Source organism: Pogonomyrmex barbatus, unplaced genomic scaffold (assembly GCF_055798465.1).
Source record: "Pogonomyrmex barbatus isolate J1 unplaced genomic scaffold, ASM5579846v1 scaffold10, whole genome shotgun sequence".
Taxonomy (NCBI): Eukaryota; Metazoa; Arthropoda; class Insecta; order Hymenoptera; family Formicidae; genus Pogonomyrmex; species Pogonomyrmex barbatus.
Genome location: NW_028297099.1, coordinates 4,819,844 through 4,843,575, shown reverse-complemented (window position 1 = coordinate 4,843,575; position 23,732 = coordinate 4,819,844). Strand labels below are relative to the sequence as shown.

Genomic DNA, 23,732 nt, shown 5'->3' with positions numbered 1-23,732 from the left:
TCCGACCGAGTCTCTCGTGAACTCCAGAGGTATACTAGAGGTAGCGCGAAATCTAGCGCCCAGATACTCTTTTCGCATCTCGTGCGAACAGACGCACGAGTTTACATGAGGCGCTCCTCCAATTTGTTAATTGCGATTGAGCAGTTGTCAGACGGGAAATTGAGTTACTCTTGCTCGCTTGGCCCTTTCCCGTTTATAGCACCCTTCGTTCTGGTCCCTCATACATCCTCTCTACATGTTTTTACCTGCCGCCCCTTTGCTGTCGTGCATTTATATGCGTTTCTTTTCAAGTCTCTGATTGTGCTACAAATTGCACCGATATTCAGGAAAGATACTGTAGGATCTACAGTGTAGATAATACACATTTTTGCATTTACAATATCGAGATGATCCAAAGACCCTTGATTATTTCTATTTATTATTAAATTTTTAAAACGTCGATTAACTTTAACTTTTTTATATTTAATCGACTTCTTGTTTCTTTAGAACTATAATTAGAAAAAGGTAAATAATACGTCAGAATTATATAAAAATGTGACGCTATAATGAAAATACACATTGAAGAATTAATAGTGCCTTTCTATGATTGTTTTTTCTCTATACCGAGGTGACATTCCAAATAACAAAGGCTCGTACAATAAATCGAGACTGTATCGTTCTTTACTTTCTTTACGCCTGCACGGATTTCCTGATTTTTGTGATTCCCTCGCCGATAAGAGGATTCGTCCCCTTCGATATATCGGTTTTCCCTCGCCGGCACTTAGAGCAATCCATGAATCGTACATTGGCTTTCTCATAAGATCTTTTTTCTATGTCGCAATACTATTTCAAATCTTAATTGTATAAACATACAAGTATGTTGTATGTATATGAATTTGCTACGCTTTTTTGATAGTTTTTGTATATGAAAAAATATTTTAATGGCATTCTACATAAATACGTTTTATTTTTATTGAACATAATGATTATAAATTAGATTTATAATTCAAAATTGCGATGTAAATATTGATAGACGGACATGACTCTTATTCACACACGTAGTTAAACCAATTGATTATTAATTGGAAGAGAAAATATGATGATTTAATACAGCCGATAGTTGTACAATTATGACTCAAGTTTTTGAAAGAATAAACCGCATATTTCCGCATCCTAGCGTACGGAGATGAAAATAGTGGACAAAGCAATAACGGAAATTTCCATTTTTGCCGATTTTGGTGTAACGAATTATCGCGTGTGCGATATGGGAAAAAAGAGGGATGTTTTTCCCAGCGGAAAGAAATGCCATCAACGTAGAAATACAAGCCTTCCGCAATCTCACGTATAACGCCGCGATACGAGCACGACGGGGGTCCTCGATTGAATCAAAAAATAAATTCCATCCTCCTGTCCTCCCATTGGCGCAGCAAATCGTGTTCGACCACCCCACCGTCAAATATCTGCCATTCGCTCGCAGCGGGCTCCTTCCGCCCAATACTATCGTCCCTCGTAAACTCATCCTCCCTCGTTCCAAAAACTCGTCCGAATCGATCCACGCGAAAGTCTGTGATCCGAACTCGTTCGGTCCTTAGTGTTACTCAAAGAACACAATCTCCTCTCATCCTCGTCAACGGCCGAAATGCGGCGGAGACCGGTTTCCAACGCTGGTTTCTGACCTTGAAATTTTCGATCTTCATTCACGATGTGCGAACTAGAAGCGCAAGAAATCCGCTCAGCAGTATCTTGAGAGATAAATGAAGCGTAAAAAAAGATATAAACGAGAGTGATTTATGATTATCCAGAAATTGCTCGATGACTTTAATACAGATCTCACATATGTAATATCCAACTTTATGATTTATTATTTGCGTCTATTATATACTTAGCACTCTCAAAAATCCTTCTTTATCCTCGTACCGTATCGGCCATCGCGCTCGCACGAATCGAGCATTAGGAAATGCCGCGGATGATAATCGGCTGACGATAGTAGTACGGTAGTACGGCGTGGAGTATCTCGTGGCCATGGCCGAGGTATATAGGTGGAAAAGCGAGGGATGGGCCAATCGGAGGGCAACCTCCCTGGGGACACGACCATGGTTGCCATGGTTGCGTCCGAGAACCCTCTTAGGCCTTTTGCACGATCCCTCGCGGTTCGGGTAGGCCGCGTTTACATGCTGCGCCGCGCCATGCCGCGCCATGCCGTGCTGCGTAATGTGTTCCGCGTGTTCCGTGTTTCATTAAAGATCCTGACACCTCATTCTTCGTCTTTCACATACTTTGCCATTCAACGATCGTCCAGCAATCGGTCTAACTCGGCGATCTCCGCGAGACTTCCTCTTTCGTCCTTTCCAGCAAGCTCGACTATCTTTTTCTCTCTACTCTCTTTCGGTTTCGCTCGATCTCGCTTAGTCTTCCTTCCCTCCCCCCCCTCTCTCTCTCTCTCTCTCTCTCTCTCTCTCTCTCTCTCTGTCTCTCCCTCTTCCTCGTCGAACTTCTCCTTTTCCCTCCCACGCCGGAACTCCCGGTTTCCTGCACTTAGCAAGATCAATACCAGCCAACGAGGCTTGAAAACATGCGTCAACATGGTCTTGCACTGTTTGTACGTCCACATAACGCTCAGCGCGCCCGGTTACTGCTGCCACACCGAACCCCGCCGGCCACTTCGTCGACCCTTCCGTCTCTTCATACCGCGATGGTGCAGGTGAGAGATGGCAGGAGGTAGAGAGTAAACGCGTTCAAACAATGTTCGATAAGACTACGTATTAGCGGTTTGACGTTGATATTAATTATAATTATACAACACGGCATTTTGCACCCTTTATATGATTAAAAAGTAAGAGGTATTATCGAAGTGTGAGAGAGTTGCTAAACACCGTCAACATATATTATAGAAATAGTTACATAATAACATACATAACAAAAGCTTAATTTCATTAAAAATAACGTTTCCACATTGCTAATAACTGTTTAGAACAATGATAATGAGATGAAAATGTAATTGTGGCTAACATTGATGATGCAATTATTGAGTTATTCGTAACAGAATACGAATAATGAAAATAGAATTAATCTTGATGTAACAACATTGATTCTAGATAGGATTTATATAAACAAACATAAGTTTTATAAAAAACAAAATAATACATAACATCGCGTCATAATAATTTAAATATGCGGATCTTTTAGAAATCTTCTGAACTTTTAGAACTTTTACTGTTAAAACTTGTTTTATTTATCATAGAAATTAATATTAACTTTTCATATATTTTGATTGTCACAATTCTTCTATTAGTTGTAGCTTTTGCTTTGTGACATGAAAAATATAAACTTGTTTCATAGAAAAGTGACGGCGACCAGAGAGTTCACGGAAACTTTATAAGGAAATGAAGAAGGGTTACAGTGGCACTACTCACTTTAAATGCGAAGTTTTGTGAGTTTTCCTGATCTGATAATTTAAATGATTCTTGGTCTATTGAGATTTCTCGTTTCTCGTGATTCTTGACTTTGTCAACGAAATCAAAGATTCGTCGAGTTTGAATCGTAGAATTTTCCAAGTTCTTCAAAACGTTGGCCAAAATTCAATTATTGCCGTTTTGCAATATTCAGTCTTATAAAACATTCAGGTTTGTACATCTGTGCTTCCGCTATCCCTATTGTTGAATATTCCAATATTGAAGTTAATGGAAAAACGTAGCGCATTCCTCTAGAATAGATTTTAATAAACAAATCGTATATCTGTCTATATATAATATATCGCAAATTGACAGAATAAGTCCCATGTGCACGTAAGAATACGTAAATGGCGGCGAAATAGACGGACGAAGAGGTGACAAAATCCCATTGGAAGCGGGCGGCACCAAGCTCTCGCTGTCGGAGGTGTTTAATGTTCCCCACGTACGACCACGTGGCCGTACGTTAAAAGCGTTTAATGAAAGGGCGTCGTCGCACTTACGCCGTTCGACCCTCCTGGGAGGAACGGGCGGAATAAGAAGAGAGAAAGACGCGCCCGGGGAAAACAGGGGAAGAGGGCTGGCGAGAGGAGGACAGATGGGTGGAGCGAATGTCGGTAGAGGAAGCGCACACACGCCGCATTCGCACATTCACACTCACCTGGATACGTGCCTCAGGTAATCCGATCTTCTCGGCGAGACGCTCCCGTGCAAACACGTCCGGGTAATGTGTCCGCTCGAATTCTGAAACGAAACCAGTTTGCAACAAGTGCTCGTTATTTAGCCGCGTCGTCGGCATTAATTATCGCGATATATATATATATACGAAGCTCGCCGGCCATCGCATATTTTCTCGACTGAGCGGTTGCCAGAGACTGAATAATACCATCTCGATGTATCGGAATATGTATCGACGATTTTTGTATCTCAAATGAATATAAAGTTTTAACTTGAAGCTTTGGTATCAAGAAAAAAACTACAAAGTTGTGAACAAGCCATTCAATTAAATGTGAGAAAAAGATTAATTGAAAAAAGGATTTGTAGCCAAAGGAAAGCACGCGATTTTTAAGAGATCGTGTATACTGAAGTTGATTGTCAAGATTGATAACTTTTCCATCAGATTTTCTACTGACCTTTCTCGAGGCTGTCTATCTGCTCATTAGAGAAGGAAGTTCGGTTGCGCTGCAATTTCCTCTTCAACCTCAGCCGCACTTGCGAGTCCTCGTCGCCAGAGGAGTTGTGCTCCGAATTACCGTCCGAAGTTGTCTCCTGCTGATGCGACAATAGAGACCCGGTATCTGGAACAGGAATTAATTATCTTTTCTTTAAATATATATTACTTTAATCTTAAATATATCTCCCTCATTTGCGATTATTAAATGAGGTTAATTTTGTACAATTGAAGTTTACAATTATATTTGTGATTCTTAAACTCTGTCAAATTTAACATTATAAATTTAACATTAATTATTTTTCAGTTATTATTATATTAAAACAATAAAGTTTGAATATTTAACACTTTTCACACATTGTGAAAAGCATTCCGATCTAATTAGGAAAACCTATATATCAATCGGCCGATCTCGTAACGCGATCTGCCGTTCTCGAGATTCCTAGACACCGCCGCGCGTCCAGGCGTGCGCGACCGGTCTTCGGGGTCGCATCTCGTGTTGGTGCGTCGATTCGTACGCGCACAAGGGTAGCCCCTTGTCAAGCCCCGTGGGCCGCGATTACTTTCCGCCTCCGCGCACCACACCCTCGTCTCTTTCCATTCCTCCCTATACCTTCCCTCCGTGCCTGCGCTCTGTCCGTATTCGTCCCTCCGTACAGCGATGGAGAGATGTACATATATACGTACGCCCTTACGCTCGCGTACATAGGTATGTACATATATATATATATATATATATATATATATATAAAACATATATACATACATATACCGTTTGCTCGTCAGCTGCTCGCTTTCTCGTTCGCTCATCTCAACCCCCGCGCAACCCCCAATTGGACTCGACCCTGCGAAACCCCCTCGACTAGAAATACCGGCACCCCAAACACGCCTCTCTCTTTCCCTCCGGTTCTTCCTGCCTCATCGTTCTAACCGTTGACTCCCGTTCTCCTTCTTCCCGCAAAATCCACCCCTTCCCCTCCGCGCTCTCTCAACCTCCTCGCGAACATCCCTGCGCGTAACGATCAGACCAAGAACGATCCTCGGCAGTCCGCTGCAGACGGATCGTTGGCTTTAATTTTCTAGGTGACGACGCACGCCGACGAAGAAAGAGAAGAGATTAGCTCGATGCTCTCTACAATCCGGCCGCTTAATGCGCTCGCTGCGACCGAAGTGGCCGCGATTGACCATTCGATGCGTTCCTGTGCATTCAAGTGTGCCCTATAAGCGGCACTTTGACATATCCAGTGAGATATAAATCACTACCTTATAAGTAGTGACACAATTTAAGACACACCTTAATATAAATTTTTAAAAAGTCCTTCGCTGTGTTTTGTTCATAATTTATTTAGTTTATTCGTATTAGATTTAATATTTTATTATTGTCATATGAAATTATTTAATATATATGCCTTGATATTCCAATACAAATAATCATATTAAAATATAATATTTATTTGCATCGAGAATAATGTGCATAATTAAGATACACGAAATTTCAAGAGAGCGAAAAATTATTGACAATAGCATTCCGGAGTTCTTAAAGAATACGTTGCTAGGCATTGAAAGCACACTTTCCTACCTGTCACTACCACGATTCATGTAATCTGTCTATTGAGGATAGCCATATCTGGATTCGTTATTCGTGAATTGATTCTAGGTAAGAGCCGAACCGCAGGACTTTTTGTAATCCTATTAGACTTATAACATTGCAGGACGGATTTTTTTTCTCTTACTCGATAGCATACATATACATACGTACATATAAGGTGACAAAAAAATATATGAAATACAATGTAACGAACAATTTTCACAAATCCAGAGAGATGAGATGCATAGAAAAGAACCAAAGCATTCCTTCAAAAACATACATATTTTTATCTTCAAAGACAAATGTTTGTTTGTCGACATTTTAATCAATGTAAAATTTGAAGTTTTTGCACAAGAGAAAAATTATTCTACATAGTCCTTATTTACTAAATCAAATTATTTTTTAATATAAGGCTTGTCTTTTATTTGAAAGATAAAACAAACAATTGAATTGATAAGAAGATAAATAAATGTTAGCTCCTGCATCCTGATCTCTAAAATAATAATTAAGGTATGTCTTGAACCAATAACGATTCCGCTAATATTTCCGTGAGCACTTCATCATGGTTGAAGCAAAAGTAAATCAAAACTTACCACTTCGCTTCAGCAAAGAGTCGTCGCGTCCGTGAAGTTGACTACCGGGCAAGAGAGTCTGGCCGGATCCAGGAGTTGCCGCGGTTGGAATTCCCGTGGTCAGGGGATGATGGGGAGGTGTTGCCGAGTACCACGCTGGCGGCCAGCCTGCTGCCTGCCCGTTAAACATTCTCAGCTTGTCGTAGACGCTCTCGGCACCCTGATGCGCTTGCACCGCGGCCGCCTGTTGCTCCTTCTGCGAGGCCAGGTTCCTGAGTACCCTGTTAATAGACGACACCTACAAAGAGAAAAATTTTCGATTGGAATCAATTCGAGTCATTTATTAATTAAAGAGATCTCCTATAAAGAGATCAAGAATATGATGAAAAAGATACTTTCATCTATTCATATTTTTTATTCAAATTATTGACAGATTTTTATATAAATATATTAATGTCATATATTCGTTTTTAATTCTCTTAGAAAAGTTAACAAAAAAAAAAGTTAACAGAATATTAATATGCAAATTATTTTAAACTTTATGTTATTTATAAAAATGTAACATTTTAATGATTAGATTTTGTAATACAATAAACATTATATTATATTTTTAAATATAATTTAATTATCGAAATTGGATTCGTTGATATCGTTAATATTATTCAATTTTCTATCATTAATAATTTAAAATTGTTGAAATAATTATCATTCTTTTTTTATTTCATTTTTAATATATCTAATCTAAAGAAAAAACAGATGATCTAGAGAAAATGTGCTGCTTTTCTATACTAATGATTCGCGATGTATTCCTACATACAGGATACCTCCATCATCCTTCCATGATCAAGAGAAAAAAAGACAGAGGCGAAACGGATCGGTAGACCGGGGTCTTTGTAAAATCTCGCGACCGCAGCCACTCGTCGTCGCACGAGAATCATTTCCGTCGTCGTAGCTGCGTACAGATTGTCCGCCCTTCGCCGTCATCCCTTGCGCGGAATTCTTCTTCCTCTTTTTTGTCCTTTCGCAACCGCGGGATGCGAAGAGAGTCATGCCAGATGAAAGGATACCGCCATCCAATTATTATTACATAAAACGATCTCCATGGCTCTTCGTCCCCCTCCAATTCGGGCACGGTCGCCATCGTCATCGTTGTCGTCTTCACCTTACGCCCGCAACCGAGCCACTGGCTAACTCCAAAGTTATAACGAGCCGGCATATAGCATAGGGATCCAAGCATCGCGCTCTCAACTTGCACATAATGGTCCTCGGCGAGCTCCATACGCGCGCCAACCCTATCCTCCTCACCCTTCTGCAATCGACGCCGGGCTTGGTGCTGCAGCCGAATATACATACGGCTGTTAATGCAGCGCGGACGTCGGATATCGAGCGAAGCTTCTTAATTACGAGGTCGACAAGCTTCAACGAGAATGGCGTGAGTGTGCAAAGCCGATCCTTCTCGCATAGTTTGAGTCAAAACCGATGGAATAACGGTCGAGTGACGTCGACGTAACGTCGCTGTTAGAATAGTGTACTGCACGGTCTATTATAGCTGAATTAAAGACACGGAATCCTGACTTCGGTAATTAAATTATGTTCAGATATATTCGTGAATTTTGTATCGTAAACGCACTTACTTTTTAATGTTAATACTATCATAATGTGATAAAACTAGTTAGGAAATACGAGAAAAGATAAAATATCGTTCAAATCTCTAATTTTTTATATTAATAAAATATTAAAATAATAAAATATAGTAACTGCAATTAATATATTATATAATAAGTCTCACTGTCTTGACTCATTTCGGCGTTATCGAGTAGTAACAGGCGAATAGCGGAAACGACATTTTGAGACGAGTTAGTCCCGGCTAACCCAGACCAGGCTCTTCGTCATCAAACCATCTATCCAGTCTGGATGCTGAGAGACAGAGAGAGAGAGAGAGAGAGAGATCCTGGCTGTACGCTTCGGACCGCTCCACTCTCGCCGCACAACAGCCGCAGCGTCGATGCAGGCCATTACACGCGCGACCGGACACGAATAATTGTGCAACACGCTTAACTGATCCCATTCACCCTGATTCTACCCGCTCCCGTCCGCTCTCGCCGCCGACTAACCCCGTGCGCACCCCCGACACCAACCCCCAATGCAATGTGTACCAGCCGCAATAGCCAACGTCACCGCCAATGTTACCAGCGATTCACCAGTAGTCGAAAAAAGATCGAAACGATCGAAAGAATCGATTTGTCGATCAAATAACATCTCCTCCCTCGTTTCTACCTTTGAATTACTCTCGAAAACAATTCTGATTTTTTTATTCTCTGATTATTATAAGAAATTTCATATATTAATTGCATTATATTTTATTATTTTCTTAATATAGAAAAACATATTACTATTATTATTATTATTATTATTATTGTTATTGTTATTATTATTAAAGCGAAACTTGTCACTTAAAAAACCGAGAGTAAATATTCAATATATTAAGAGACGAGATGTGTGTAGAGTAATGTTCTGAAATGTAATCTCGCTACTGACTGGCACATTACACGCTTGATGACAAGAGTGCGTGCTAGACGTTCTGATTAATCATCCTAGAATCCCCAATATCCACCATCAACCTTTTTCATTCGGCAGTTCCTAGGAACACATTGGCAAAAGCGAGCTTGTTCCACAAGCCGATGGATAACGACTTGTACGCGTGCCATCCCCCTCGGTATTCCTGACAGGCAGTCGATAGGAGGGATGCAGAAAGAGCGTTTTCGAAGAAGTCAGACGAGGACGATCGACCTTCGAGGATATTTCGCGCGATCGAGAAGGGACGTTGGGTGGGCAGGATGTTTGGTAGATGGACGGACGTACAACCGGAGAGGATTCTTCGGGTTCGGAGAAGGGCGATCAGCGCCCATAGGAGGGTGGACAATGCCGAGGTCCGCGTAATGGACCGATTACCCCACCCAGCCGATCGCATTGACGAGACTTTGATTAGGGTCGAGTGGCCGGATCCGACGGGTAAGTACACCCGACCGGCTGCGCGTCACGATAAGTCGATGGCGGATTACGCGTAAACTTATACCGTATCCAATCAATGGTTCGGTATGGCGTCGACCTAGCGGGAAATTTATTCGCGCGTTCCGCATTTGTGTACAAGACGAAAAAATTATGTATGCGGTCTTGAGCAACTGAAATTTGCGGACCAAGTTCGCTCATCTAAATTTACTTCAAATGTAGGCTAATACGATATTTAAGCGAAATATGTTTAATCAAAATGTTTGCCAATGTTTAATCATTCGACAAGCTACGTTTCTCTATATTAAGCATATCTCATAATTGTTCTTTTTTTACTTACGCTGGGTATATTGTCGTTATTGCAAACACCTTCTTGCAAAAGTCGATCGCGAATCTCCCAGGCGAAGATCGAGGGACATTCTCGTTTGTAATCGGCGATTTTGTTGACCACAGGCGTTGTCGCCACTCGTGGCTTACTACCGCCGATTGCCCGCGGCTTGATCGAGCCTGTTTCGTAATATCTGTAAAAAAAATTATTTTCGTTTAATGTATATTAATTTTATGCCACACGTACAAACACACACACACATACTCACGCACGCACGCACGCACGCACGTATGCATCCGCACACACAGTCTTTTCATAGTATAGTTATTGAAAAAAAGCAAGATTCTTTGTACAAGAAATCATTGGATGAAAACTAGCTTTATTAATATTCCATAATTTGTGCAGAGGAACTATTTTATGTTCACAGAAATATTGCGTGAAAAATGGAGACATGCGCGCGTAACATACAGATATTTGACTGTACATATAACGCTTGTTATTATGTACCCAATTATTTTTAAATCTCGCGTCAATAAATCGCGAAAAATATCAGAAAAGTCTGTGATTCCCGTTGCAAATTTATCGATTGGGTTGCTCCGAGGAAATACAAACAGTTGTATCTTGTGGTCATTGAATCCGATTAATTGGATCTGCTAGTAGACAACGGCAATCAAATTCCATTGTTATTCAAGTCGCAGGATGGTTTAATTTCCTGAACGTCTTGATCCATGATATCGAGGGAGATCAACATGCGACCGCGCATTATTTACCTGCCGAGGATCTTGGAGACGCATCCATTGCTGACCTGCAGTATGCGCGATATGTCGCACGGTCTGGCCCCGCTGTGGGCCAGCTCGACGATCTTCTGCCTCGTGGAGTCCGGCAGTGGTCGGCCATTGACGTAAACGCCGCCGAGCTGGTTAACCCCGCTGTGTCCTGCAGCCGAGCACCCAAATATTGAGTTCTGTCCGACCATAGAACCCCCGCCAATACCCGCGCCACCCCCGTGCATCAAGTCCTCCTCTGTGAATCAAAACGCGCGCAACGTGTACGTCACTTCGCCAGAACATCTGATTGGTAAACAGCGGACAGTACGCGCGCCGAACACGTTCTTATTAGTCTAATTAGCGCTCGCGCCCGTTGCACGGATCCGGAAGCATCAGATTGAACACCAAGGGAGATGTTTGCGTCGCGATCACACGCTCCGCCGCCCTGCGGATGTCACGTAACGAAGATCAGTTTGACCCTTGCGCGCCGATTAATTCGCTGCCGTGTACCTTATTACGGTTACATCCGGTGTACGGTGTGCATCGTGCGCGGAGAAATCGCCGAAACGGAAATATATCGCGCAGATATACGTGCGATGCCAGCGACGATTGTAATTGCGACGTGAAGGGACAATGGTAGGTATAACGAATAGATACACGGCACGGTATCGTGTAATTCGATCATTATGTGGGAGGCTTCAGAAATTGTAACGTTTATGATAAAGCTTACAATGCACGTATACGTATATGGAAACAGAAGTGCATTCTGCACGGAAAATACAATGTCAGTGAAGACAATTCGAAAGACATTGGACATTATGGCGGATAAAATGGCTTTTCACGTACGTGTCCTCGTGTGAGCAAAAGCGGATCTTTCAGTTTCTCTCGTCACCTTGTTAAATTTCTGTGGCACTTCTGTGGCCGACGATGCAAGGGAAAAGATGCAACGAGAGAGCGTTGTGACGGGGCACGCGGATGACGGGAGACTCGAGAGGAGCCGGCGTTACTAAATGCATCTTGCAATTAACGAATTTAATTAATTCCCGCTTTTGTGCAAAACGACAAGAAATAATGGTTGGAATGTAATCTTGGATGGCTCGCTCCGCCTTTGTCGCTGTGCGAAACCACTTCGTATAACGACATGAAGTGGTTTTCTCGCTCGCTGTCTTTCCACCTTTTCTTTCCTCTTGTTCTATCTTCTTACTATGTTCTTACGCCATTTCTGTCATATCTCGTTTTCGCCAACACAAGAGGATCGAAGATCGCCATGTCTTACGATCAATCGGCATGGTAAAAATATGAGAAGATAGAAAATCCTTTGACAGAAAGTCTTGACGACTTTTCAAAAGCTAATAATTCTTAATGACTGCAATCATTCAATCAGATCAACTTACATCGCGCCAGTACTTATATATTATATTTTTATTGGATTATAAAATTACCTCCAAGAAAAACCACTGTTTCGTATAAATATTCATATTTGTGCAGTCTTTAAAACTTAAAAAAATTAATGACAATTATTTTAAAATTTTATATTTTTAAAATTGGTAGTGCGAAATTTATGTTTTTTTATTAATTTCTTTATAGATTTGCTTCTACCAGACATTTTTTTCATTTATAACTGTTAGCATTAATAGGTTCGTTTTACAATTCTTCACTTATTGCGAAAGGTTTCATAGCTTCAGCCGTCCCTGCATTATAACCAGAGCTTTTTAAGCGAGCTTCAAGCACGGTGAAAGGAATAAGGGGATGGAATATGGTGATGAAGAACGAGAAGCGAGAAATTGGAGTCGAGAGTCTTGTTACAAATAATTCCGCGGCGAGGCAACGCGGAAATTTTCGAGGGGATACTTCTTACTCCTCCATTTTATCGCGGCAATAATTCCGGATGCCACGATTCGCGAATGCAAGAGAGAAATAATGTCATCCTTTTTAGGATGCGATTTTATAGCTGTATTTAATTTCGTGGCCCTCTTATACAACGAAATAATGGTAAAAGCTCTGAAACGCGTTGAAAAATATTTTGCAAAGTTTTCAAGAGATATGAAAAAACTCGAATGGGTCGGATTGTTTACGGTGACTACTCAAGAATATAATATCGATGGTGATTTTATATAAAAGGAATTGATCTTCATTATTAACTTCTTGGTTGATAGTCGTCACTGCTTTTCACAAACTTTGTGCTACGATAAGTTTAAAGTTCCTTTGATTATGCGCACGGCGGGAAATAGATGATAACGATAAGAGCGAGACATTTTCCTTAAATTAAAGCGACACTCTCCGCAATTTCTTTCACGATGAACTAATGAATATTCATTCTTCGCTCGAATTAATAAGATAGATCCGTGAATACGCGCAGATGTCATACTCATAGAGTAATATCGTGAATTGTAATTACAATATACGTCATTCCGTCATGATGCGGCATAACAAAGATAAAATATCCTGTAAAAATTAATTTGCATGCGCTACGATTTAACTTTCGTATTTTAATTGATAAAGTTATTCGGTTGTAACACACAACCAGACATGATCTCCGAAGACTCTTCTGAATCACTTCATTCTTTCAGCAGAGTAATTTGCGTTAAAAATAGGCGATGGTGAAAGCGAGGACGCGTCGCGACGGCCTCGTCCTTTGAAGGGACAGCGCACGAGTCTGCTGTTTTTCACAAGTTTAATTCGTTACAAAGGGGACAAGTGTGCACGACTTAGCTGTACACGTACACGCGCGCGAGATTCACCCTTTCGCTCATCGTCTTTTGCCTCACGCTCTCCTCTCCAGGGAGGAGGGGGGGGAGGGGGCGATCACCCCCGACAGAGGGGAATGATGTCGGCGAGAGGGCTCGAATATCGTCCGAGCCCGACGCCGTCGACCCGTGCACACACCCGCCGGCCGCACACATTCTTTATATATAATTTCGCGTTAATCTACGCGGCGGTGCGGCGCAAAAGCGAGTCGCGCCGCAAAGTGAGGCAAAAAGGTTCCACTTGGCTGAGCGTGAAACGGGACACAGATTAAATCCCATCCTGTGCAACCCCGGCGCACGACGTCGCCGCGGCACCCTCGTCCTCCCCGACCTCTCCGCGTCGGTTCGCTCGGTCGAACCACCCCTGCCATCCTCGCCAAACATCCCTCTCCTCCCAATCTTCGCGCCGGGCGAGAGGGGGATTTTTAAGCGCGAAAACGATCGCCGATATTTAAGATGCGCGAATAAACGCGGCGAATCGATGTAGCGTCTCACGCGAGTTGACTTTGTAATTGGGTTCTCAATGGAATTTTCGCGAGGTCTATTAGTTAAAAGCGAACGGAAGATTAATTGAAAGATTTATTTGCCGAAGACGTTGGATCTCTAAGCGTTTGTAAGAAATCGCAGAATATTCATCGTCAGTATTACGGTATCCTCTGAAATTTTTGAAATACTTGATCAATTTTATGAGCCACTGTGTACGTGTCCTAGACGAACAAACATTAAACCCGTTGGAAAGGAACGATTGATCGTTACCCGATAATAGAAACAAAACAGCTCAACGGAGCGGCTAATACGCCACTCCAATTTCCAACGATGACGGAAAGTTTGCAGCGGAATAGTTGTTTAATGGGATGTAATAATAGTTTGCGGGTAATTAGTCCTGCGTTGCGACTCGAAACCGGCCGAACGTAATCAGTTACAGAGTGTGCCGGTCCGAATTCATTTAACGAACTGCTGTTTATCCGTCGACATCCATAAAAAATATCGTTTTCGCGGCCAAATTGCTTTCACCTCTCGTCGTTGCGTCGCGCTAAATAATATAATTATGCGCGTCGACCGCATTAATTAGACATATAAATCGCCCAACTCTCTGAGCTTGATATAATAGAACCGATTACAAAATAGATATTGCAGAGTTGCGATATATAATACAAAACGTATTATTAGACTGCCAGTGAAAAAGATATTTAGAATTAATCGATTTGACGATATTGTAAGTATATACAATCGAGAATTAACAAACATTCACCATATCTCAATTATCCAATCATTTTTACATTAAAAATGAAGATAAACGTGATGGCAGATAATAAATAATTTAACAAATGATTGAACAATAAAAGAAGAACTGTCAAAATTTTTATTAAAACTGTCGCGTTAATATTCTCGCGTCACTCATTGAAACAAGACATTTACAAGACCCTAGTCCCGCTTATTTCCGGCGACAGAATCCGGAGTCTGCTGAGGACATTACGTCGGGTGGTTGGGGTACTTCTGAAGTCGACGCGTTTGTCGAGTGTCACCGGCTAAACGTTATCACGTCGGTAGAGATTCCGAAGGATGTGCAAACCGGGGGTGTGCACAGTCGGGGCACAGCCTCCGAGCGTTTCGTTAAATTCGTCGGGTACCCATCGGGAGAGAGAACTTCATCTCGTGCGCGTCTTTCAACGACATCAAAGATGGCGTGCCAGGCATACGCTCTCTAATGAGTTGAATCGCGGTAAGAGCACCCGCGCCCGCTTCCCGACGAGCGACGATGAATTCATTACGGACGGTGTTAAGAGGCGGCGGCGCAGTATTAGCAGCCGCCATCCCCGACAGCGCATACTCATTACGGCGCCCGTTATTATTGACACCAGTGTGTAAGGCAGCTCGCAAATGTGTGTCTTCTCCGCAGCTTTTCGCAGGTAAATACCGAACTCATGGCCGCGGGGTTAGTAATCGTACATTCGCGTTCGTTACTATTCACGAATAACAAGATGCTTCACGCTGGGAATACGCGAGATAACGCGATAATCTCGACGCGCCGCGGCGCTACGATTAAATAAGTTTTGCGCGAGTAAATGAGATAACGGACCGTGAAATCACGATTCGATAAACGCTCATTGTACACAGGGAGTTATTGTCGTAACGAGCGAGAGAAGACGATAGTAGTCCTTAATATTATTCAACTGGTATCTGTCATTCGTTTAAAAATTCGTTTACAATTTTTCTGTCGCATCATCGATATTTTATTGATTTTTAAACTCTTAGCACTTGTAACCAAGTTATCTTCGGTATTTTTCAATTTGACAAGTGTGAATGAAAAATGTCACGAATGTTTTGCAGAAGGCTTAATTAATGGCGAGAGAGCCAAAGCTCGCATGCAGTTACTTTTAAACTGATAGAATAATTGATAGAATAGTACGTATCTTCTGCCACAATATGCCGATAGCCACACATACCAGAAGATCGCATGGACGTATTCGAAGCTTCCCTACATACACCTACGGGCAAAAGTTATCGGTGAACCTCGCGGACGTATTGCGGAGCCGTAGCCTCTATTGATTGGTCGCGGGGATAATCCCGCGCCGCCGACATTTATTACCCCTTGGAGCAGCGGAGGCAGGTAATCTCCGCAGCCTCCGATCTCCGGCACGCGCGAGATTCGATCCAGAACCCGTAACCAACGCGCGGGGGCCCGGCGCCCATAACCATTAACAAATCTCGCGCAGCGACGAGAACGAAATAAAGCGTTCTCGTGAATCAGGCGTTTGATTCCAATGGCTACCGGGGTTTTTATGGAGAAGTAAAAGGAAGCTACTTTCTCTCTCTCTCTCCCCCTTCTCTCTTTCTCTTTCTTTCCCTGATATATATAGTACACAGAAGAAAAATAGAGAACGCTAGAGAGGAGGTAGACTGGTGGTTGGACGAATGAAAGAGGGGCGCGCTCGTGCCACGCGAGCATTGTCCGCCTCTGAAGCTATACCCCGAATGCGAGGAGAGAGTATTATAGGAAGAGAAAGAGGGGGGAAGCACTTACCCTCCTACAAGCTCCATTATGATCTCGCGTGGGCTATAGGCGCGTAACGCGATCCCGCGTCTCTCCGCTCTCGAGCGAGGTGTGGGTAACTCCTCGACCGGAGAAAGATTACGTTGCGTCGAGACAAATTGGCGGTGTAAGCGGCGCCCGCTTATTGTCGGGAGTACGAAAGAAGGGAGGGCCAAGCCAGCCTAACCGATTGTTGCCGGGTGTGATGCGCGTTGGGGTCGCGAGGACGAATCTCTCGAGGTGCAAGAGGGCCTCCACCCTTCGCTCGCGAAGGGGCCGCTGGCCCGACAGAAGCCGGCCAAAGGCGTGTCAAGTTACCAACTAACCCCCGGGGGTAACCGCGAGCTAACCTAAGCTCATAAGCGTACGCGTATTTATTCATCCCTTTTCTCGTATAACTTATCGCGAGTTTGGAAGGGCTGCGAGTTTATCGAAATCATCTACCTTAAGAAAACTTTGATCCGCGTATGTTACGACTTACTTGACGCCATTAAATTAGGGATAATACAAAGGATAATACGATGGTATACGGAGCAATTCACTTCACTACTTGTCTACTAGAATATCGTGAATAATTTGATGTAGTTTAATAAAAATAATAGTAATAATATGCGTTGCACATTGTGAAAACAAAGAATGTATGCTAATTGATATGTTGTTGCCCCAAAATGTTACTTTAATAATAATTATAATTAAATAATATAAAATATTTTTTGTCTTAATATTTAAGTTTATGAGCTATGAAAACCATAAAGAACATCAAATTCAATATTAGTTTCAATATTATATTAAAATATCTTTAATATGTTCTAAATGAGATGTAATTTTCAAAACTATTAGTGAAATTTTTTCAGAAAAATCTTTTGTATTAACTTCTTTTGAAGTTAATAAGAGTGATTGCGAAAAATTCTCAACTAAACTTAATTAAAATTGCAAGATATATATGCTTGTGATATATATGCTTGTTAATGAATCTTTACGGATTGATTATTGCAATCACTTTTTACTCTAATCATTTAATTTGTTAAGTGACAATCATATTACTTTGCAAGAAGCCACTTTAATTGAAGGATTCATGAAAACAATCCCGAAATTTGTAAAAAAATCAAATTTTTCTATCATATTTAATATTATTCAGTTTAACGCAAGTAGATGGATCAAATTTAAAAATTTGCTTATATATTTTATTTTGCCTCGCTTCAAATTGATTATTTCTCTAATTAGAAACAAAATTATTATTTTTACATTTATTATCCCTACAATTTCTAGTTTCTCATGCGTAAACAAAGTGTTTACTAGTAATTGATGATATTTTCTTACAGAACAAATCAATCATGATTCTGTAAATAACTTCATTCACTGATGAGAATTCTGACAAAGCTTAATTACTGATTAAATTTAGCAAATTAGTTATTTGTTTATCGACTATCTACCGCATCAACAACATATTCCGGTCAATTGCCAAACATCATTTTATGCAACTCGAAATGTATAAATTAAATAAATTTATATGACAAACCTTTATGCGGCATCTTCCAAAAGGGCGGCTCGGGGGTGGGCGAGCAAGGGTTAGCCACCCCCGCGCCCAACAGGGTTCTTGCCGCGTGCAGCGCCGCCGCCGCCGCCTCCCTGCTCCGCGCTGCCGCAGCGCTCGGCGGATATTCCGGAGCGCTGTCACTTTCGGCGATGCCGCCGCCACCGCTACCTCCGCAAGGACGAAGGTGCAGGCTCAGCCGACCGCCGCCGACCGTGCCACTGCCGCCTCCGCCGCCGCTGCCGCCGCCGCCGCCGTCTCCACCGCCGCCACCTCCGGCCACGCTAACACAATGCTAAAATCATTTAGAATCGCTCGGTCAGGTTTCCTCCGTGTGATCTGTTTTTAATTAAATGCTTTCGCATTTAATCCGCTCAAAAAGAAAGAAAAAAAAACATCCTAAAAAGATTACATAGAAACTGATTATTGATATTTACGTGGGAACGTGAAAGCGTTGATTAAGTAATACCACCAGTAGACATTTCGGGGTAAATGTAATTATGTTAATTAATATAGAAGCAAAATATGAATAAATCTGTGCTGAGTGAGACTTATTTTAATAAATTTTAATACCTATTTAATATACATTATATTTTTTATGGAACTTTCCTTACGAAGTTTTTAAACTTAAACTCTCCATCTCGAAAAATAAACTCTATTTTATCTTTTAAATTCTATTAAAATAATATCTTTATAATTGTGCGCGGCACGGTAATATATAAGATTTTTCAAAACCAAATTTTAAAAAGCACAAAGATAGTAATAACTGCTTTATTTAGAACAAAAAAAAAATGAAAAAGAATTCACGAACGTTTTTACAGAAAAAAGACATATTGATCGTAAACATGTTAAAATTTATATAACATGCTATAACGCGGATACCGTATTATCGGAGCTGGATAATATCGCCGATAATGCCGTAACTCTCACGGGGAATATCGCTGCGCGATGATTATTTAGTGCGGAGCACGATCAAAAACCAATTTCGGGCGTAACGACGTAACGAATCGAGAGCATGGATTATTAACAGACGCGAGCGCGTTTCGATTTACAATTTCGCATCGTTCTTAATCGTATTCCGAAATTGTTACTTCGCGATACGCGAAAAAAGGCGTTATGCGAAAAAATACAGCCAACGGCGACGGATCGCGTAGCCGACGGCGAACAGCGAGCGGTGTTAACGATTAACGAACGCTGGCGCGCAACGGCCGAAATAATTTTACATACGTTCACAATAATTTTATAAATTCACGGCAATTTACGAAAATTCAATTGATCCCTATATCTTTCCGCGGTGCGGTGCGGTGCGGTGCGGTGCGGTGCGGTGCGGTGCGGTGCGATGCGGTGCGGTGCGGTGCGACGTGATGCATCGCGATGCGACGCGACACGATGCGTTGCACACGCCCTTCCGCGCGCGTAAATAACGCGGCTTCAAAGAACATAATTCGGGGGATTATCGCCCGCGAAGCGCGGTAAATATTGATGCCGTCGAAACTGGTTCGCCAAAAGCAAATTTCAAAGTGCGCCAAAAAATAAATAACGGCCAGGCAAATAATAAACATTGCCGTGTCGGCGGTAAATTTCCGAATTTTTCCAAGGCTGATTACGCCCCGCATAAATTTGTTCGTATTATTTTGCGTACTGCGACAACAAATCGAAAATTATATATACAACACGAAGGAACGCCGCAAGGCAAGTCTACGCATTATCGCAGAATCAATACAATTAAGATTATTACAATTTGAAAATTTTTGGTAGAACTTCAACATGGTTTTTTTTCGCAGATAATTAGTTAATAATTAAGTTCTCGCGTGCAATGTAATTAGTCAGAAGTGACTTAATAAACCTGAATAAATTTTAGATATTGATACGTTGCACAATATTTCATATTCTGTAACAATAAATCACTGTATTCGCGAGTGGTAAACGTGCGATATGCCCCGAAAGTAAATATGTATACATTGACTTTGAAATAATGCATACTTATCAGCGATTATTCTATTTTTAGCCCCCGGAAGATTATGTATGTACATAAAAAATGAGTTCCATTCCTAATGATATTTACGTTACGTATGATTTTTATGCGTAACACCCTCTTCTATTTATCAAAGTTTTCCGATAATCAAACGACATTCTTCATACAAACAAAAATAATTGGCGTGTGCATGCAAATGATTCAACGGTAAAATTATTTTCCGAACGAATTCAAAATTAACATACGACGAGAGATCACGACGATCCGATCGTCATCGAACACCTGCTGTAACGCCTTCGATCCTGACGATCGAGAAATCCGACGTGTGCGCGCGAAGCGGCCGCGAGCGCAGCGCATCTATGCGCATTCCGGCGTGCCCCTCATCTCATCACGGTTAATCATCACACGCCGGCATGCATCGGGACGAGCGTTAATTGTCATTCGGCGAGACTCGTAGATCATTAGCTCCTTTCAAGCCCGGTCGCGGTAACGTCACGATGGCCGACGGCAAAGCGGGGGACATCAATACCTGCGCGCCCGGCCGGATCGAAAAGTGCAAGCTGTAAAGCGGCGAGCCAAGGGTCGTTAAACGTGGTCGACCGCGAGATCATTCCGCGTCTCGTCGCGAGACTCACTCCCAAGCTCCAGCTTCTCGAGCGATAGCGAGAAGGAGAGAAGGAGAGAGGAGGACTCGTGCTCTCCCGCTATACGAGATCCCGATTGGATCTACGCTGTCAAAACGCGATTTCGCGTGATTGGCAGAAGGATAAATAATTTAATCGTTGATACTTTATATCCTTAAAGATAACCTGATGTTACAATAAACGTTTCCCCACCGCCGGTGGCGGTCACTACGTCACTTAGCGATGGAATAAAAACGGATAAAATTTGCATAAGTATATCGCGAACAGATACGCGCTACAAAACTACTACTTATTTTATCCGATAATAATTTATCTCTAAGTGGATTTCGCGCGAGCTTGGCACAAGCGTCGCTCAATAGGTTGTATGTAATCATTACGCCATGTGAAAATTGTTCTTGTCCTGTTTTTACATCGACACAATTTCCTGTTAAGAGCGAAGACACGGCAAACAGAATCTCGCGACTCATTAATTAATAAAAAGCGCAAGGAGATATAGAGAGATGTAGGTAGACTACTTCACACGAGGATTCACTTGAGGATTTTCAGGTAGGGTGTGGAATGAAATACCAACGAAATTACTGCCTCAGAGCTATCCGGACAACCGAGGTGTGGTGCAGAACGCGACGGGGATCTGAGGAACGAGCTGCGTTTAGTCTCGTTGAAACGACGCGACTCCGCGCGCTACCTTCTCGGCACACAAAAGCGGAATATCTCACAGACGACCTGCATCTCGTCGAGCACGAAAGGCGGAAGTTTAAGCACGATGCATTAATTTACGCCAATTAGGACGCCGGCAGTAAACTGCGAGCGCGTATTCGGTACGTCGGGCTAATTCGCGAATCGGATACGCGAATTAATCGTTTTTAATTCTCTGACGCACTCTGCACATGCATCAATGAGTAACACCGCCGAATCGCATTTCTGCGCGCATATTAAACGCATATTATTTGTTTTGTGTTTCTTTTTTCCACAGAAATTTGAGTCTTCAATTATTTTATAGCCTCAGATTAAAACTGCGATCGTTTATCGTTTATTGAAACTAATATATATTAAATAATAACCTTTTTTTAATTTTAACTAATTACAAAGTGTTAATTACAAAGTGTGCGGAAAATACAAAATGTAGACATCGCTCAGAAATCAGAATAATGGCAAAAAAAAATTCGGAATTAATAAATAATTGAGATTAAGATTTTTCAATGCTCTGTTCTTTTTCCCTCCACCGCCGACGCTTCAGGCACGACAAAGGACTTTTCACGAAATCTCCAAGGTACGCTTTCTTTGTTAAGCACTCGAGGAGACATCTGTTATTTTCCGAGATTGTATCACTTTCAATGAGTGAAATGTGTTGGTTTTTCCTTCGTCTAAAAATAATGGAAACGACGCGTATATCTCTAGAACAAACATGCAAGCTGAAACATTACAGAAAAGTTCAAACATTGTGAAATATGTTTCTGTACAAAAGCGTTTTTGTAATGAAAAGTAATTTAGCGCATTCCTTCTATAATTTCCTCTTAAAAACTACAAATACTAACGAATGAGATAATAAAAGTATTGCAATATATACATATACTCTTTCTTTCTCGTTGAAATTAAAATATAATTATAAATGCATGACACAGAAGAAATATTAAAATTACGATGTTGAAACTCATTTGATGATAGTAACGTCTATTTAACTGCAAATATTTTAGTGATATAATAAAGGTGTAGAATATAATCACAATTGTAAAGAGAGAGGTCTCACGAGAGCCTCTTTCGTCTTTCACTCTGCCTGAAACGTAGTCATCGCGCAAGTTTCATCATCAAGTTATACAACTTGAAATTCAAATCAAATAGAACGAGATTGAAACATGAATAGGATGTCTGTTGCACATTAGAAAAGCGAAGATGCAATAAAAGGCATCGCGATATTGCTTCGCACACTTTCGTTAAACAAGCCCGATGCATTCCGCCTGTAATCGACAGCTTTTTTCACGATCGTAATGAGGTACTCGGGCGTTAACAACGCCATTGTGCCACGCGCAATTTGTAGCTAACCGTCGCCCCGTGCCGCGCATCCAAGTTATTACGTCTATTTCGGTTTATTACAGTTTTCTATAGATAGTAGAAGACAGTCTGACAGAGAGAATTTGCCCTTCTGTCAGTTTTAGATGAGATATTTCTGTTCTTATTAGAGAAGAGAGATAAGAAAGAATTCCATAATCTAATAAATTATAAAGAAATGGCACTGTTTAAATTGTGTGACAAATATATTGCACAAAAACTGATAATTCGTAACTAAAAAATATATCCTGTATTATATGTAGAAAATATAAAATAGTATAGTAAAATTCACATATATAATTTTGCAAGAACTTTTCGAGAGATTTAAGATCGTAAGTGTTACATATTATTAAAATTATTTTCAAAAGATATATAGAGTAACTCATAAATTTTATAATAATGCAATTCGTTTATTTATAAATGTATAATGTTCTTAAATACGCCATTTATACATATTTTTATTTATTTTTATCACTAAAAAATTAAGTAGCGTATATTAATTCAAATTAATAATTGAAATTTATCCTTAATTTTTTGATGATATATTAATTAACTGTTAAATATTAAACAAGTAGTAATGTAGAAAATTCGACTATTTACAGCTCATCGCTGCATTTCTCTAAAAATGAGGAAAAATACTCTTTATTTATTAGAAAGAGGAATAGTTCTAATAAAAAGTATTGAAAATTAGTCTTATTAATAATCACGATGATATATTAAGAAAATATCACTCTTATTAATTTTTCGTCTTTTTTGGAGTGAGCACGGAGTGAAGACAGAGATTAATCAACTAGAGATAGAGTTGATAAGTTAAAAAGTTTTAAAAAATATTAGAGATTCGAAACTCTATAGTTCTAAACAAAATAGTTACTAGTAGTAATTGTTTTAC

The 23,732-nt window shown here is 41.0% G+C and overlaps 1 protein-coding gene across 3 annotated transcripts in view; it reads right to left on the bottom strand.

Annotated features, from left to right (window-relative positions):
- The window catches only part of toy (paired box 6 protein twin of eyeless), a 33,682-nt gene that overhangs the window by 8,975 nt on the left and 975 nt on the right, over positions 1 to 23,732 (bottom strand). The window contains exons 2-7 of one of the 3 annotated variants that reach the window (XM_011647480.2): positions 18,164 to 18,473; positions 10,867 to 11,119; positions 10,109 to 10,289; positions 6,781 to 7,057; positions 4,562 to 4,726; positions 4,102 to 4,172 (exon numbers count right to left, since the gene is read on the bottom strand). In XM_011647480.2, coding sequence (XP_011645782.1) covers positions 4,102 to 4,172; positions 4,562 to 4,726; positions 6,781 to 7,057; positions 10,109 to 10,289; positions 10,867 to 11,119; positions 18,164 to 18,176 — 960 coding nt within the window. In that variant the 5' untranslated portion in view covers positions 18,177 to 18,473. Of the gene's footprint in view, positions 1 to 4,089; positions 4,173 to 4,561; positions 4,727 to 6,780; positions 7,058 to 10,108; positions 10,290 to 10,866; positions 11,120 to 18,163; positions 18,474 to 23,732 lie in introns of all 3 variants that reach the window. The other 2 variants (XM_089070336.1, XM_011647479.2) reach the window with 2 other exon arrangements.